This window comes from Carya illinoinensis, chromosome 2, assembly GCF_018687715.1.
Source record: "Carya illinoinensis cultivar Pawnee chromosome 2, C.illinoinensisPawnee_v1, whole genome shotgun sequence".
Lineage (NCBI taxonomy): Eukaryota > Viridiplantae > Streptophyta > Magnoliopsida > Fagales > Juglandaceae > Carya > Carya illinoinensis.
In genome coordinates this window covers 5,298,134-5,317,031 of record NC_056753.1, presented here as the reverse complement: position 1 = coordinate 5,317,031, position 18,898 = coordinate 5,298,134, and the positions used below count along the sequence as shown (strand labels likewise).

The window sequence follows — 18,898 nt, the reverse complement described above, 5'->3', positions numbered from 1 at the left end:
AAAAAATACAAAAAATGAAAAGTTGGGAGAATTGGAAAAGGCCAAAAAAAAAGAAAAAAAAAAGAAAAAAAAAGGAAAAAAAAAAAAGGAGGTTGGATGAGTGTCAGTCAGGTTTGGCAAAGCTGGTTGTAGATATGGTGGGCCATGGAAAGTGGTAACCAGATATATAAAGTCACATGCAAACAAACATAGTGCCTTTCCTGTTTCACACGCTATTTAGGGCCACGTGGGCCGCACGGACCACTTCTATTATTCCTTTTTTAAGCTCTGCATGTTACATGTTATAATCATGGCAGCCTCTCGCTGTTCTTGGTGGTTCTATTGTAACCTATACATCATTAAAATTATTTATATAAAATATTATTTTTAATTAATATAACTAGGGGTGTCCATATCAATTGAAATGAGAGAAATACTTTATCTATAAATAGATTATATAAAAATAAATTTACAAATTAATATAATTTAATACAGTACGTTAAATTATAAAATTATTTTTAATATAAAGTATATCTAATGGATCATATGAAGTTACGTCAGTTTGTAGATTTACTTTAATATAATCTATGTGTGCCTGTAATAGTTCTCTTTTATATTTGGTCCGAAACTCACAAATTTGGTTGAATCTAGACGATTATCTATCCAGATTGGATTTGGGCGCTCGAATTCGATTACGAATTCAGTTATTTTAACCTATTATTTTTATCATATTTTTTTAAAAAAAATATAAAACTTTTGTATCAAAACAACATTGCTTTTTCATATTATTAATTGTACAAAAATTAGAGTAAAAAACTATAATTAACAATAAAAGCAAAGTTAAAACCAGATATATGTTATAATTGAAACCAAATACCCGTCTAGATTGTAATCAATTTTATTCATATAAGTATTAATCCAATTTTAAAAATATGATATCCGCTTTCAGATGAACACCCCTAAATATATCATCTAAAGATCAAAGTATCATGTATTTAAATTTCGATAATATTTAATAAGTTATGACATCTAATTACCACATCTTTTTCTACTTAAGGGGCCGCGTCTCATGCTCGGCAAATTTTAAGTTACATTTACCCTCAGCAAGCCAACACCGCTCCCGAGTCCCGAGGGCACGCATTCTTACTTTCTGTGCTTAATTAATTAATTAAAATGGTTTCTAAAAAAGCTCTCTGTCTAAGCCGACATTCGATTCCTTGATCCAAAGCATTTGGACTTCCTATGCAATGCCATATATCTTACCGAAGCAGTGCTACTATGCCGTTTTGAGTAATATTGTTAAATCTTATCGTTAGTTTATTTTTAAATCTTTTACTTAATTTTTTTATATTTTTTTAATATATTTAAATATTTTTTAAAATTAAAAAAATACACCATACGAATATTAAATGATTGAGCAAATGATATGGGGGCGTTTATGTGTTTGACTTAAAAGTTCAAGTCAACTATGGGCTGATTATTTTGTCTTCCTTATTTGTATAATTTTTTATTTTTAAATCGGTGTATAGAGAATAATATTTTTTAACTTAAGTGAAATTAATTGAAATCGACGTATAAATAAAATAACAAATAACTTTAGATATAATTATATATTATGTAAGTATCGGTTTATTTTTTTTTATATAATCGGATGAAACTTATTTAATAAACAATTTTTTAAATAATTTATTTATTTTTATATTTTATATAAACTATTGAAAATGCTGTAAAGTTAACTTAACATTGTATTTTAAGAAAATAATATGATATGATATCTTTGTTCTTTGAAAAGTCTTCCTTCGTTCGCATGCACAACTAGACACCCACAGAATAGATCAGCTTTAAAAGACTTTGATTTTTTGAACTTAATTTTTTCAAACTAAAAAAATATAAAAAATCAGTATTATCCAATAAAGAACCGCTTTATCTGTTCAAGTTTTTGTTTGTTTCTCAATCTCTCTCTCTCTCTCTCTCTCTCTCTCTGAAGGCCAAGTAAAAAAGCGAAGCATCAGCGCCCACACAAACAGAGACACCCAGAAGAGAGAGAAGAGAGCTTTTGGATAGAGATATAAAGATAAGCAGCTTTTTAGAGAGAGAAGAGCTCTACCCCAGAAAAATGTTATGCAATCCGATAAGGACTCCTGCTAAGCCCTCTTCTTTTCTTTATTGCAGTAAATACTTAAACACGGTTGCCTGCAGAGCCTTAAAACCACTTTGCAGAAACTGCTCCAAACTTTAATTCCCTTCTCTCAAACTTCTCTCTCTCTCTCTACCTTCAAAGATTCTCTCCTCATCTTTTTGTTTCCATCTCTACCTTCAATTCCCTCACGCATTCATCCTCCAACTTCTTGATTTTAGGGAGAGCCAGAGAGATGGAGAGTGCGCTTCTTTGAAAACCGTTCAAGGGTGAATTTTGTGCTTTGCGTTTTCACTTTTTAAGCTGGGCTTGAGCTCTTTAATTGCATTGACTTGAGAGCCTCTGTTTTCTTTGGTGGGTGTCGGGTTTGAAGGCCGAGTTTGATTTTCAAGGCTTTTGTATGCCTTAAAGGATGCTTGGTGTTTAAGGTTTTACCAATGGGTTGGTGAGAGTGGACCTGTTTCAGTCTTCCATGTTCTTTATCTTCGACATCAAGCCTTCTGGTTGTGCCATGTAGTTTGGTAAGCTGTAAAAGTAGCTTCCAACTTTGTCTTTTATTTGACTTTCTAGCTTTGCAGACTTCTGCTCTTCCTTTGTCTTTTCATTTGGTTTTCTATAATTTTAATTTATTCGTTTATCTCTCTGTGTAACTTTTTTTTTTCCTCTCTCTGTTTGTTCATGTTTTGTTTCCTTCTACCTGCGTAACTCGTGCTTTAAAAAGGGTGTTTTTCTCTCCTTTTTTTTACCCTATCTAGATTTGAGGAGCTTCATCTCTGAGTTTAAATGTATTTCCGAGACAATGTATCTGCCTGGTGCTTTCTCGTTTTTGAGTAGATGCAGATTTAGTTGTTTCAATTGAGAACTACGTTGGAATCACTTTTACTTTTGAATGCTTGAAAAGCGTTTCCTGTGGCTTAAACCCTGTCTGTTCTTAAATTAAAAAACAACTTCTAAAATATTCAAGTACCCTGCAGGAAATCCTGTTCAGTGATCACAAATCGGGTCTCAAATATTTTGGAGTTTTCCAAACACGATTTCTAGTTTGGAATTTTTGTCTATATTTGATATTTTTAAAGCTAACTGAGTTGAATCATCAAAGGGCCGAGAGGAGGTTCTAAGTTTTGCAGTGAATTGAAATTCTGGTTTAAGGCTGTGAAAGATTTGAGTACAAGTTATTTTAAGTAAATGCATGGATCAAAGGGACCCCATGGCGTTATCTGGTCCGTCATCGTATTATATTCCGGGAAGTTTGTCTGGGTCTGGAACACAGTCTGGGTTACACGGATCACTAGGCATCCGTCCCTTGTCTAATCCAAATGTTCAATTTCAACCCAACATTGGTGGCAGTACCATCGGATCAACATTACAAGTAGAGCCTCAATCTTCAATTTCACCTCATAGTGTCAATGTGGGTGCACCATCTGCGGTGGTGCCACAGAGTGAGCCTGTGAAGAGAAAAAGAGGAAGGCCCCGAAAATATGGTCCGGATGGGACCATGTCATTGGCATTGTCTCCCTCATCCTCTACTCATCCAGGAAAAAGTACAATGACGTCGCCCCAAAAGCGGGGTAGAGGCCGGCCACCGGGGACTGGAAGGAAGCAACAATTAGCTTCTTTCGGTTAGTTTCTTTGGCCAATTGGATTTCTGTGATGATTCTCCTGTTCACGAACACTGCATTTTTACATTTCAATGCTATTTGCTTTCCACTTTTCACTCATATATGCTACTTATCAGGAACGTGAACTGTCTCACATAATGCTTGTTAAGTCTTATGCTAGTTTTGAATCTTCTAAAATATGCAACTGCCTGGAATTAAAAGAAAAATTCAAATCTTTTTTTGATGGCCCAAACTGTAGATCAGGCTGATTGGGGGGTCGATCACCGGGACAAATCTAACTCCATGCTTCAAACCAAACTGCCCAACTTGCTGACATCATTGACAGACTACTGAATATCATGACTATAAGACCTCTTGGCCGCCAGACTAGGCTCTCAGGGCACCACCCATGACAATGATTGCAAGTCTTGGATGTGCCAATGGAAAAGTTGAGCTTGTTGGCACTCACCACCCAAATTGTCCTTAGTATGTCCTCCCCTAGGTATTAGTTCCCAGACATATCCAATATGATCCCGTGGTGCCCTATGGGTGGAGCATCCCAAATGTACGTGCTTGTCATCACGTGAGAAGGGTAGCCCCAGACAAGCTTTTAGAACGTCTCATAGTTTTGGCTCTTGGGACTACTTTGCTTTTGATGTCATGAAATGTGGCTTCAATATACCCAACATTGTATCAGAGAAGAACTTAGATATTAGAGGCGATACCAATCTATAATATATATATATATAGATAATATAATATATATATTTACAATGTTTTTTTTTTTTTGATAATCAATTTATCTACGATATTTACTCCAAGACAACTTGTTTATCTTTGATAAGACTGAAATTTACTCTTTGGATCTTATTGACACGTAATGTGTTGTGTCCATATGCTTGCCATTTCAGTTTCGCATTTATATTATTTGGTTTTCCTAAGCCAATTAAATAGCTGTAATATCATATTTCAGCTTTGCCTATATCTTTTTCTGATAATTTAGTTTCATAAGTAAGAAGCATATTATGCCTCATGGAGTGAGATTGAAAATATTCATTTGATATTTACTGTTTACTTTATCTTTCTTTCTTGCACGGGCACTTCCTTGTACACGAACAATGATGGAAATTATTGGCTGTTTTGATAGGTGAATGGCTGTCTGGTTCGGCTGGGATGGGTTTTACTCCACATATCATCACCATTGCGATAGGAGAAGTATGCTATTTTCTCTTATCACTCACTGTTGGTGCCTCAATCCCTTCATTTCAGATTTTTCAGTTCTCAAGGAAATTGTATTTTTTTTTTCTTTAAGTTCCGTTGAACCAAAAGGCAATTTTACCCATAATAAGTTAATGTCTAAATAAGGAATTTGTAAATAAGTTGATATTGTTTTTGCTTGCTTTCTAATTTAATAGAATCTAATATGCCTTTCAGTTCATTGATTCCCAAAATTTCAGGTCTTTTGGGATAGCACAAGATTATTCTGTATTAATCATTGAAATTTGCACATGCTGTAGGACATTGCAACAAAAATAATGTCATTTTCACAGCTGGGGCCTAGAGCTTTATGCGTCTTGTCGGCCAATGGTGCCGTTTCTACTGTGACTCTTCGTCAGCCTTCGATGTCTTCTAGTACTATCACATATGAGGTGTGAGCACTGTCTTCGTCTATATATATATATTATATGTACAAATTACTTATAAAGAAAATATTTTATGTACAAATTGGCATTTCTAGGCATGCTTTGGTACATGATGGAGAACAACGCTGATCCTTTTTGGAGCTTCCGTTAGTTGTGATAATTTAACTTTGTTTGACATTGGAATCAATACTTAAGCTTTTGAGGTTTATGCCTGGAATTCAAGCTCAATGAATATGCTCGAACCACAGGGATTTTTATTTTATTTTATTTTATTTTTTTTATTTTTATCCTTTGGTAGGCAAATTTTCAGGGGCAATAGCCCTAGCAGTTGGGGTTCGAATCCCTAATCATGAAGCCAATGATCCCTAAGGACCAAGGGTAGTGTCCTTCAGCCAGAAGTCCATTGGTTGTTACTGTAGGACAATGTCTCATCTGAATTGAGGATTGAGTAATGAATGAGACATATGGCTGAGGCATGTGTGACCTATTTGTCTGTCATCGTGGAGTGAAGCTTAATATTTATTTAATTTGATGTATATCTGTAAATTTTTAGGTAATTTTGGTTCTGAAATTTCTTTAATGCAGATATGCACAAGCACTCTCACACTGATGGGTGTCCATGCACCAACACACGCACATGCATTTATGTATATGGTCTGAGGATTGTCCTTATATATTTGTTATCCCTCTATTTCTCTATGGCCATTTTAAGTAGAGCTATGTTCATTTTCTTATCCCCCCCCCCCCCCCCCCCCCCCCCCCTCCCTCCCCCAGTTTCTTCTGAAATTTGTTTGTTGGTTTTTCGAACTCTTCTCTATTATTTCTGAGTCTTGTACCTCTGAAGAGAAATCTTGGATGAACTTGACTTTTGTAGGGCCGTTTCGAGATATTATGTTTGTCAGGATCTTACTTGCTAACAGATAGTGGTGGGTCTCGCCATCGAACTGGTGGTCTAAGTGTCTCCCTTGCCAGCCCCGATGGTCGTGTCATTGGTGGTGGAGTTGGGGGACTGCTCATTGCAGCGAGTGTTGTTCAGGTATTTTTTGTTTGCTTTATTTTCTTCACCATTGTTTGTTCTCCATTTTTAGTTCTTTTCCTCCTACTTGCCGATTAGTTCTTTAGAATAGATGAGTGAGTGTACCACAAGGATGAGCTGTTGGAGAGCTTTGGCATATGAAAAATCCAAAGAAATGGGAGACTCTAAATTTGGATAACAAACTTTTGCAATCCACGAAAGTTGCGACTATTTTTGCTTTGAGATTTGATTAGGCATGTGATGTTGAACCATGAGCCTATACAATGGGATATACAATATTCAAATTTCTTTGTTTAAGGCTCAAATGAAAAAAAATTCTCTAGTGTCTTGTACATTTCCTCCCTGTACATTTTTCTTCAACGATGGACAACAACCACTTGTTCTCTCCGTTGAGTTTGGGTGGTCTGTGACGGTGTTACATGACTGAGCTTCTGGGTGCTGGTGTGCTCAGAATGGGTGTTTCAAAGGATTTGGTAATAGAATAAAATTCTTTTACACTTGTGAAGGAGGGGGGAATGTTGGTTATTACAGAGAGAAGTTGGAGGGTGGTGTCAAAGGTGGTTCGGGACCCTCAACGGTGCAATGGCTGGCAAAAGCCATGGAAGCTTGCATGGAGGAAGAAAAACGAGATTTCTTCACCAAAAGCAGGGATGGCAATCGCAGTTTTATAGCGCAGCACTATTCAAATGATCAAGGCCGCTATATTGCGATGGTGGAATATGGTGGTGGTGGGAGGAGGAACTTTATATTCATTCCTGAGGAGGGCAGAGGTTGGAAAAGGATGGGGAGGCTCTGTGGGACTTTATTCACAACGAGAGGATTACTCACAGTGGTAGAAATATGAAGAGACCGAAGGAGGTGAAGGTTTAACCGCAGCATCACTCCTACAAGGAGATGCTGATGGTAGAGCAACCCCATGAGTTTTGAAAAGGGAACGACGGCATGGAAGGGCAGAGAGGCGTTGCTAATAGGAAGGGTATCGGACACGGCTTTGACATAGAGTCTCATCCAGCACAGTGGCAGGGTGGCGGTGACAGACTCGCAGGTGGCTTGGCAAAGGGGGAGACACTTAGTACTTTGCAGGACGTCAAGGCTCAGTTGAGCATTTTACAAAACAAAGTTGATTGGCTTATAAAGGAGGAGATGGGCTTGGAAAGATGTGGGCCTTGTGTGGGTTTGGACAAGGGAGTATATCAGAGTAACAAGGGCCTAGGCTTGTCAGCTCAGGGCCCCAGTCTAATGGGTGTTGTAAGGACCCAGTCAAGTGGGCATGAGCCCGACAACATAAGGCCTCGTCTAGTGGGGAAAAAAAGAGGAAAGCTCAACTTCCTAGCCCGTAAACTCAAGGCATTAGCCCATCAAGCATATTCCCGTTTGGAGGACTTGCAAGGGAGGAGATTGGTGGCCTACCACCAACGGAAATCCCCGCAACCTTGCCGGAGAAACCATCAGGTGCACCGCGATTAGTGGTGGGACCATGAAGATGGTCCGAAAAGCTGCTACAACGGTGGTAGAACTGGCGACATCGTTGCGTGAAGGGGAAACAATGGAGATTCTACCACTGATAGTCACTTTCCCAGTTTATTGTGCCCATAAAATGTCAATAAACACCTTGGAAGCTCCACCTCCTCAGGCAGAGGCCATACATCAATTTGAGGAGCATCTCAAGTAGCTATCGGAAGAAGGGGCTGAGAGGAGGATGGATTTCACTGAGGATAGTGTCGTGGGGCTATCTCATATGCTCACTAAGGTTAGTGGTGATGTGGTGTTGGTTCTTGAAACTCAAATGATAACTCCACTATCTGGCAATGATGTCGAGTTCAATGTGGGCACTGTGGTTGAATGGGAGGGTCGGAACCTTTTTTTTTGGGGGGGGGGGGTGGGGTGGAGGAGAATGTGACGTCATCAAATTCGCAGTGGGTTTCTAGAGAAAAGGAGCCCTTGCCTCCGAATTGTATGTTACCAAATGAGTTCAATGTGTCTGACTGGGTGATCCGAAAGGTAAAGGAAATCTAACATTGTGTGGGAATGGAGTGTGGGCTTTGAGGAGCAGTTTATAGCTCTTCTCACTGCCATAGAGGTGGGTCACTCTCAATCTAAGAAATCTAGGACCAAGAAATAGTGGGAGCTTAAGAGACTTAAATGGTCATTGAACTATGAGGGCAGCTCAAGCCGTGATAGATCCAAAGGGAAGGGGATTGTATCTTCTTTATGAAGCCGAAAATTGTGTCTTGGAATGTTTGTGGGTTGAATGAGGCAAATAAGCATTTTCAGATAAAAAACTTGCTTCGGGAATGGAGGGCAGACATAGTATGTTTACAAGAAACCAAGTTGAAATTGGTGTCCAGAAAACTAGTGCAAAGTGCGTGGAGTTGTCCTTATGCAGATTGGGTCTATTTGGCATCGAATGGGGTGTCGAGTGGAATCCTTGTGATGTGGGATAGAAGGGTGGTGGAGAAAATGGAGGATTTTGTAGGGGAGTATACAATGGCTTGTTCCTTTAAAACGGTGGAAGATAATTTTTTGTGGACTTTTGCAGGTATATATGGGCTGAATAATCATAGTATCAGAAGACTATTATGAGAAGAACTTGTTGGAATACATAGCTGGTGGGATCTCCCTTAGTGCATAGGTGGAGATTTTAATGTCATAAGGTTCCTTAATGAAAGATCTCGAGACGGTTGTGCTCAGCCATGACAGATTTTTCAATATGTATTTTTTACTTAAATTTGATGGATCTTCCTCTCGTAAGGGGCCCCTTTACTTGGTCCATTAATCAGATGTGGTCTCGGCTGGACATATTGCCAGATTGGGAAATACATTACCTGGAGGTGTGTCAGAAGAGGTTGCCCCGCGTCTGCTTGGATCATTTTTCCCATCTAGTTGGATGGTGGCGGTATCCAAGGTGAACATTGATATTTTAAGTTTGAAAATATGAGATTTAAAAGTGAAGGTTTTGTGGATAGGGTAAGGCAATTGTGGTCATCTTACTAGTTTCATGGTACCCCCTTCTACATACTTGCAGGCAAACTAAGGTCTCGTTTGGAAAGCAAATCCTTCTCAACTCATTTCATCTTATCATTACACTTTTTTCAAGTCTCCATACACTTTTTCAAATTTCTATATAAAATATAATAAAAAATTTAACCTTTTCAAATCCCAACATACTCATAATATTTCAAACTAATATTCTAATAATATTTTATTCAACTCAACCCAACCCAACATCCAAATCCAATCTAAAAGTTTTAAAGAATGATTTAAAGCTTTGGAACTCTCAAACTTTTGGAGACATAGGGGAGTGAAAGAAAACTATGGTGGAAGAACTACAGGATTTTGAGAGGATACTTGAGAATAGAGTCCTCTTCCTAGAAGAATTATTGCGAAAGGCAGAGCTGGCTTCAGAGTTGGAGAGAGTAATATCTTTAGAGGTCGTCTCTTTTCATCAGAAGTCAATAGTTTTATGATTGAAAGAAGGGGACTGAAGTACAAAATTTTTCCATATAGTGGCTAATTCTCATAGGAGAAATAATACCATTAAGATGCTGAATATTAATGGTATAGACTACACGAAGGCTCTTGTGATATGGGATCGCGTGGTTTATTTCTTTAAATAGTTGTTTACAGAATGAGGGGTGGAGGCCAAAACTTGATGGACTCGGTTTTGACTCTATTGAGCCACATACAACGTCTTGGTTGGAGAGATTTTTTGAGAAAGTAAAGGTCTATGATGTAGTAAGAAGTATGGTTAAAGAAAAAGTACCAGGTCCAGACAACTTTTTGATGGGGTTTTTCCGAACATGTTGGGAGATCGTGAAAGAGGACATAATTTCCAGGAAAGTGTTCCAAGGAAAGCTTAAATGCTACTTTTATTGCATTGATCCCGAAGAAGATCGGAGCATTGGAAGTGATAGATTATAGGCCCATTAGCCTCATAAATAGGGTCTACAAAATTGTCTCCAAGGTGCTCGCAAACAGGCTAGGGGAGGCCATAGGAAGATAATTTCAAAGTCACAAAATGCACTTGTAAGGGGTTGTCAAATCTTGGATTTAGTTCTTATAATCAATAAATGCTTGGATAGTAAATTAAAGTTTGGTATTGTAGGGATTATTTGTAAGCTAGATATGGAAAAGGAATACAATCATGTAAACTAAGAGTTCCTTCTTTATTTGTTGGAGATATGTGGTTTTGGGGAGAGATGGTGTACGTGGATTATATGGTTCATCTCAATGGCAAGGTTCTCAATTTTGATTAATGGCAACTCAACTGGTTTGTTCAGCAACTCTCGTGGCCTAAGACAAGGAGATCTATTGTTCCCACTTCTCTTTTTTGTCATCATGGAGGCCCTTAGGAGGATGTTATTGGTCGTGGTTAGAAACAGTTTTATGGTTGGGTTTTCAGTAGGTGATCCTAATAGGGGCCTTATTACGATATCTTATTTATTATTTGCAGATGACACACTAATTTTCTATGAGGCAGATCAGGACAACTTAGGGCACTGAACGCACTTTTACTATGCTTCGAAGTAGCATCAGGCCTAAGAGTGAACTTCGATAAATCAGAGCTAGTGCCAGTTGGGAACATCAATAGCACTCGGCAATTGGCTAGCACACTTGGGTGTAAAGTCGCTTTTCTTCATATGATATATTTGGGATTGCTGTTGGGGGTTGCCTCATGGGCTTTATCTATTTGGGATACAGTTATCGAGAAGATAGAATAAAGATTGGCAGGGTGGAAGAGATTGTACTTGTTGAAAGGAGGTTGGGTGACTCTAATCAAGAGTATTCTCTCTAATTTATCTACTTATTTTTTGTCTTTATTTCCAATTCTAGCTTGCGTGGTGGCACGGATTGAAAAAGTCATTTGTAATTTCTTATGGAGGATGGGGATGAATTCAAGTTTTATCTAGTCAGTTGGGACAAGGTATGCAGGCCAATGCATTTAGCTGGGTTGGAGATAAATAATTTGGGGACTTTCAATCAGGCCCTACTAGGGAAATGGTTATAGAGATATAATATAGAACCGGAGCCCTATGGAAATTGGTGGTCGATTGCAAACATGGAAGCTTGTGGGAGGGTTGGTGTACGAGAGGGGAACAAGGCTTATGGAGTGGGGGTTTGGAAGCACATTAGACAAGTGCGGGGGGTGTTTACTCCCTTTACTAAATTTGTGTTGGGTGCGGGTACTCGGATAAGATCTTGGAGGGACATTTGGTGTGGGGAGGAGGAGGCTCTAAAGGACTATTTTTCATCCATTTTTTGGGTGGCATTTGATCAAGAAGCTTTAGGGGTGGGCCTCATGGTTCGATTGGGGGGCCAAGTCCAATGGTACATCATCTTCAGTAGAGCGGCCTAAGATTGGAAAGTAGACAGTTTTGAGGCTTTTGTCAGCTTAGTGTCTTCCGTGAAGTTGAATGGATTATGAGCCAATAAGTTGTGGTGGACACCTGTAGGTGAGGGTGCCTTCTCGGTTCGATCATTCTATAAGTTCCTTATACTTCTACCAAATACTAATTTCCCATGGAGAAGACTTTGGAGGAATAAGGTGCCCCTCTTATTCACTTGGACAATTGCCTTTGACAAGATTTTGACAATCGATAATTTGAGGAAACGCCGGATAATTATTTCAAATTAGTGTTGTATGTGCAAGAAAGCTAGCAAAACATTGGATCATCTCCTACAACATTATGAGATAGCTAGAGCCTTGTGGTGTGAAGTGTTTTGCCGAGTAGAGTTAAATTGGGTAATGCCTGCTGTAGTGGTTGAGTTATTGGTTAGTTGGACAATTCCGGGTGGTGATCCACAAATCAAAGCCATGTGGAAGGTGGTGCCTATCTGCATTATGTGGTGCTTATGGTAAGAGTGTAACGAGCGGACATTTGAAGATAACGAGTAGACCTTAGAGGAGCTTCGATTTTTATTTTTCTGTACTTTATTTCTATGGGCCATAGCTATAGATTTTAATGGCATAAATTGACATAATTTTTTTATTTTCATTATTGCGACTTAGATAAGTCTTATCTCTTGTATACCATCTTGTGTATTGGGGCTATGCATATCTTTATTAATAATATCGTTTACTTCAATTAAAAGAAAAGGCTTAAATGAAAGATGGATGATTCCAGGTGATTGTGGGGAGCTTCATGTTGGGGGGTGGTTCAAAGACGAAGAACAAAAAAAAGGAAGCTTCAGAAGGTGCCATAGACTCAGAACACCAGACAATTGACAATCCAGATGCACTAACTAGCATTCCACCAACTCAAAATCTCAGTCCAACCACTTCAATGGGGGTTTGGCCAGCATCACGGGCAGTGGATATGCGAAATGCTCACATCGACATTGACTTGATGCGCGGGTAACAATTTTTATTGATAGATAAATGAGCATTGTAAATAAATTTCACTTTTTTGAATGTGATTTTTCTTGAAGCACCATTGACAGACAGGAAGCCAGTTGATCTTGGCTTTGATTACTCTTCACTTCATGTACCCTGTTCTAGACATTGGGATTTGACTCTATTTTTGTAGCTTAATGGAAATTTAGTTGGGAATTTTACGTTCATGATTTCAGTTATCGAACATTTTCTTCCAGTTCTAACTTCTAACAAAGGAACTTTAGATTGGAAAATGTTTGTTCAATTTATGAGCATTATAGTATAAAAATCTTAAGCACTCTTTAATTAGGATACCCTTTTCTCAGTCCTTAAAACTACTAATGCAATAAACATTATGGATCCAAGCAGCTCAGAGATAAAAGCCCTCCCCCCGGTAGTCGATATATATGTGTATGTATGCTTGCATATTATACATTTTGTTGAGACATTGCTTTATTTCATACCCACTCTACGTCTACTAATAATAAAAATATATAGATCTTTTTATATCAAAATTTGACAATTGTCCACATTAAAATTTTGAGTGCGTAATGCTATATACTCTATAAGTGCGCAAGTGTCGTACAAATATTTTGAAAAAAAGTAAGATTTATTATTAAAAAAGTAATTAATTTTTTTAATATAGGTCATATATTTATTCACATTTTTTAAAAAGATTATGCGGCGCTTGCGCACTTCATGATTGTAAATATCATTTATCAATTTTGTTTTGTTGGGCTGACTAATGGAGAGTCTCGCTTCCTCTGTTTTTAGATAATGAATATTTTTATATAAAAGAATTTACACAACAAACTATTTATGTGACATAATTTGATTTGGAAGATAAATATTAAAATTTAAATTTTACAATCAAATTATGTCATATAGATAATGTGGGGTGTAAAGTTTTTCAAATAGTAATAATCTTGGACAATTGTCAATAAGTACCCTTCGTTCTTTACTCTGCCCAAGACACCCAACATTAGATTGCTTTCTCTGCAGACGTACCATAGACATGGCGAATGGCTAGCAAACCTTCAGAAACGTGTCCCATACAGCTCTGAATCCGACTCAAGTTCCCAATGCCATGGTATAGTTAGTGTGGGCAATGAAAATTAGAAGAAATAGTGGGGTGGATGCTCATATATATGCATCAATTAGGACGATGAAAGTGGAAATCTTTGTGGATTGTTCAAGTCTAGTCAAGATGAATGTACCCTTGTTGTAGCCGAAAAGCTTGTTAGTTGCATTCCACCTCAAACTGCGTAGATGACATCTGCAGAAACGACCTTTTTCTTCATACTAAATGCAGCCTCAAAGCTGCAAAATTATGGAACAATAACTACTTTTTGCGGCCCCATTTTCCCTAGCTTCCTTTTCCCACCTTTTTTTTTTCGTTGCACTTCCACTCTCTTGATTATGTCGCAGTCCTATTTTTGGGCTGTCTCTCCACCTTTTGTAACTGGTTGATATTCAGTAGAATGTAGCATTAAAAAAAGGTAATTTAAAGTAATGCATTCCACCCCAGAAAAATAACAACAAAAAAGTACAAAATTTTTTATGATACAAAAAATGTACTTGAAACTTAAGCATCAGACCATGTAATATCCACACCGCCCCAATCTTCACGGGACACACCTAGGGCTTCCCACACAGCCTTGGAGGCATCAACAATGTTGTTAGGACGGGGAGGTGGTTGATAATCATGATCTGCATCACACCCCATTGTTGAGTCACACTCATCCACCACCATGGCCATCATGCTTCGCCCATTGGTGCTTGTGGTGATATCGTTAAGACACCTGCTGATCTTGTCGTTGAACCATCCTGTAGACAGCGCCACCACCATCTCCTCCATTTTCGAAGCTGTTGAGGGTGAGATAGGCCTTGGTGTTGCTATCTTGCCTTGAACACAACAATCAGAGTCATTCTTTGAGTTGCATTGTCTAGGAGGGGGCTTCTTTCCCCTGATTTTGCCTCTTGGACGGCATTTCTGACCTTCAATGTCAAAACAGTTTGTCAATAGAAGAATGACTAGTAGGAGAAAAGATGCTTTTGAACACAAGAAGTTCCTCATTCTCTCAATTTCTCTTTGCAGCTCTCTTTCCCTCTACGTATGTTCTTAGCTGCACTTTAAGTAGGTATATATATACTCGGAGTTGTTAGAGCATACATGCCTCTCAGAAATTTTGGACGGATTTGGCAATAAGACAAAAATTTTGTTGAATAGAATAGAGTTTGAATTTAAAGATGTCAGGGAATGCAATTTATAAATTGTATAAACGCGTCTTTCATCATCTTAAACTTAAATCCTAACTTCCAGAATGCACCTTTTGTTTTTGAAAGATAAATTTTATTTTCTTTTGGAGAGCTAACTCGTATTTATTGAAATTCAAAAGGGTCATTTATCTTTAACTACTTATAAGCTAGAAGAACCATGTCCCTGTTGTTTTATCCACTGCTTTTGTCTGTCCTCGTATTTATCAGAGTAATGATATATGCACAATGATTTTTAAGTATTCCATACACTTGTGCAATGCATTGGAAATTATTAAGTTTTCAAATGTATTATATCCCCCTACCTCTCTCATAGTTATGAGAAACTATGATATGGGATCACTTAGCCATGGGGTTTGTTCCTTCTACTTAATGCTATTTTTGTTCTCTTGATACATCAACTGAATTGACAAATATTGTGCTCACACACACACATTATATATATCCGTCTATCAAGATCGGTGTGTAGGAGCCAGCCTTTTTCTTGGTAATGAATGCAGTCTCAAAGCTAAGAAATTATGGAACCATAACTAGTACCCTTTTGGACCCATTTCCACTCCCCACCCTCTTTTTTTTTTTTTTTTTTTTTTCTCATTCTCTCTCTCTCTCTCTCTCTAAAGCCCCAAGGTGAGCAAAACCATCTTGCACCGAGAGAGAGAGGAGTGTTAGTGATTACACTGATTAGGCCAAGCATTCTGAAGAGGAAGAGTACTCTATCGAAGAAAAGCACATTAAAGAGCAATAGTGCTAACCCCAAGGCAGCACATGTCAAAAATACGTCAACCCAACCACAACAACCTAATAGTAGAGATTTCAAGGGCTTTTTCATCATTGGAGTCACTTTTTCACTGCAGTGAGTTTTGAATTTTGAGCAAGAGATAAGCTAGACGACCTGGTGGTATTCAGGTTGCAAAGGTGTTGTTGTCACCATCCATAAGGACCAAGAAACTCATAGTCACACTTGCAAAAAAATAAATGAATAAATAAAACGAGAAGAAAGTTAAACAATGGCTCTGTTTCAAACGCAGAACAATTTGGGATCCTTTGGAGAGAGAAGGTCTCATGGTTAAGAGAGCTAGCCGACAAAATACAAGGCAAGCAAAACGACCAAAAAGGGTCTCAAAGGTACATCTCCCGCTACACAACCAATGATATTTTAAGCAAAACCTTCACATTTTTTCACATCTGGCAGAGATAATCATGCAATTTTAAATCCACAGTCATAGAGATCCTGTCATGCAAAGCAAAACAGACACACGTCATAGGGATACCAACGATTCCATCCAAAATAAACCCTAACCCATCATAAAGCTCTGGGGTAAAAATGTAATGTAGCTATCAAACACAAATCACTATTTATAGACAAACAGACACTTTTATAACAAAGGTAGAAATAAAATATGCAATTAAATGGCCATATTGACATATTATCGTATCATCAATGCCTAAGTTATCTAATATTAATATAACTCAGGATGGCAGATTAGGATGGAATTAAGCCGACTCACATCACTATTTTTTCTAGGACTTTCATCAAAACCCCCAGAATTTCCTTTCTATCTCAGGATTGTATATGAAGTCACATGCAAGCAAGTGTTTAATTAGAAATATCTGTCATATATATAGAGAGAGTTCACATTCATTTGGAAACCTAATAAAAAATATGGTCAAATTGTTGACTCTCTCTCTCTATCTCTCTCTCTCTCTTAGGATTTATAAAATAATTTGGTATAAAATATTAGATGGTAAACCACCTCTTATTATAACAAAACCAAACTACAATGGTTTCTGACCAATCCTGATTGGTTGTAACAGCACAACGTACATGATGGCTTGTGAGAATGGAACTGAATTGCGAAATCCAAGGGAAACCAAGGAAAAACAATGGTCAAAATGCTAACAACTCTGCAAAATCCAAAACAAATTCCACAGCCTAATCACATATCTTGACCAAATTTGGGCAAAAAAGAGCTAATATTACAAGGTGGCAGCAAGAAAGTCTGTTGTGGAATCAATCAGCCCCATTAAGAAAAGCTAGACAAATCATCATAAGATGCCAACTCTTTAGTTTCCTGATCCACCACAAAAAATCTCTCTCGTCCCCAGCCTCTCTTTTATCTCCCCAGCCCCTGACAACAACCCAATCTCTCGCTCCTCTCAACTCAAAACCAGACTTCTGAGATCACTCTCTCTCTCTCTCTCTCTCTCTGTGTGCAGCTTTCCTCGTCTTAATTATTCCAAAGGGTTGATCCATCATCGGAGGATCAATAACATGGTATGCTCTTAATCAAAACTCTTTAACCAAGCATGCATGCATGTTAATTCTATGTGAAAAGTAATGGGTGAAGCTGATTAACATGAGGATTATTCATATGAAAAGTCATGCATGTCACATAGATGTAAAGTAGAAACAAGTGTTAATATTAAACGTGAAATGAAATGCTGCATTACATAATCATATACATATTTTTTTGGTAAGTCTTCACAGGCCATCAGGAATATTAAGATATAGTGTTTTAACATTCTGTTTTGTCGATTTTTACCTTGAAATGATTATACTGCGACCCCCGGATCTATTAATAATATTTTTCCTCTTGCAACTTTCCCATTGCCGATACCAGGATCATTTTGTGTATAGTGAGCTTTTCCTAGAAATAGATCCATCGATCTTTGATCTTTTATTATAATAATAATTGCTAAATAATATTTTCTTTTCGAGAAAAGATATATCATTTGTTCATCTTCTTAGAGAAAATTCTTCATACTACATCATCATTTCAGACTTATCTGACCCACTATGACAAGTTGACATTGCTCACCGACTTTCAAATTATTTATAAAAAAAAAAAAACTGATAAATGATTTGATAGTGATGAAAAGTGCCGTATTGACAGAGTGAGATGAAAGTCCAATATGAATATATTATAAAACATTATTATTTTCTTATTCCCTAGTATATATAATATGTATGGATAGGCAAATTCTTCGTCAGGAATGGCTATACATGATGAATGCAAGCTCAAATTCTTGGAACTAAAAGCAAAGAGGAGCCATAGATTCATCGTGTTTAAGATAGAAGAGAAGAAACAACAGGTGATAGTAGAGAAGGTTGGGCGTCCTGATGAAACCTACGATGATTTCACTGCCTCCATGCCTCCTAATGAGTGCCGTTATGCCGTCTTTGATTTTGATTTCATTACCATCGATAATTGCCAGAAAAGCAAGATTTTCTTCATTGCATGGTAATCCTCAGTACTTGCTTAATTAGCTCATTTTCAATTGATTAGCAGCAAAATCTTCTTCATTGCAGCTTTCATCCTCGTATAAGTTTCTTACCTTCTTGTCTTAGTAGGTCACCTGATACATCCAAGGTGAGGAGTAAGATGCTTTATGCAAGCTCAAAGGATAGATTCAGGAGAGAACTAGACGGAGTTCAAGTAGAGTTGCAAGCAACAGATCCAAGCGAGATGAGCTTTGACATAATTAAGGCGCGAGCTCTCTAAATTCTAAAGAAATCACTGTTATCTCGCAAGCAAGCTTCGGCCTTTGTAGGCCTATTGTTGATTGATTTAGAGAGAGATGTATACTTCTCTTCTTATTTTCTTTCTTTTTCCTCTCCATCTTTCTATTGACTAAAGCTTTGGCCTTTCTTTTATTTGTTGATTGATTCATGTTACATTCTTTTGTTGAAGCTTGTCAAATGTAGGGATTTCTTGGATGTATAGAATCATCATGAGAGTTTCCTTTCTATTCTTTTTTTCTCCTTTTGGCAAAATCTTGTTCACAATGGATTAGAGGACGAAATAAAGTGTGAAGAAAGATGACAGTTAAAGCTGAATTTAATCATGGTGAGAA

General features: G+C 37.7%; 2 protein-coding genes and 1 pseudogene across 4 annotated transcripts; 2 read left to right on the top strand and 1 right to left on the bottom strand.

Moving 5' to 3' along the window:
* Positions 1–2,008: 2,008 nt before the first annotated feature.
* On the top strand, positions 2,009–12,954 carry LOC122298688 (AT-hook motif nuclear-localized protein 9-like). 2 transcript variants are annotated; one of them, XM_043108557.1, is made up of 6 exons: positions 2,009–2,637; positions 3,216–3,735; positions 4,862–4,929; positions 5,232–5,363; positions 6,232–6,393; positions 12,519–12,954. In XM_043108557.1, the coding sequence occupies exons 2-6, from the start codon at positions 3,306–3,308 to the stop codon at positions 12,750–12,752; spliced, it is 1,026 nt and encodes a 341-aa protein (XP_042964491.1). In that variant the 5' UTR covers positions 2,009–2,637; positions 3,216–3,305; the 3' UTR covers positions 12,753–12,954. The 2 variants fall into 2 exon arrangements, with proteins under 2 accessions (XP_042964491.1, XP_042964482.1); XM_043108548.1 differs by having other exon boundaries at positions 3,091–3,735.
* Positions 12,955–14,255: 1,301 nt separating this feature from the next.
* Positions 14,256–14,868, bottom strand: LOC122298668 (annotated as a pseudogene).
* Positions 14,869–15,678: 810 nt separating this feature from the next.
* LOC122298674 (actin-depolymerizing factor-like) lies at positions 15,679–18,881 on the top strand. Of its 2 annotated transcripts, none has more exons than XM_043108543.1 (3): positions 15,679–17,318; positions 18,036–18,285; positions 18,396–18,881. In XM_043108543.1, the coding sequence occupies exons 2-3, from the start codon at positions 18,038–18,040 to the stop codon at positions 18,544–18,546; spliced, it is 399 nt and encodes a 132-aa protein (XP_042964477.1). In that variant the 5' UTR covers positions 15,679–17,318; positions 18,036–18,037; the 3' UTR covers positions 18,547–18,881. The 2 variants fall into 2 exon arrangements, with proteins under 2 accessions (XP_042964477.1, XP_042964471.1); XM_043108537.1 differs by having other exon boundaries at positions 16,720–17,318; positions 18,020–18,285.
* The last annotated feature ends 17 nt before the right edge of the window (positions 18,882–18,898 follow it).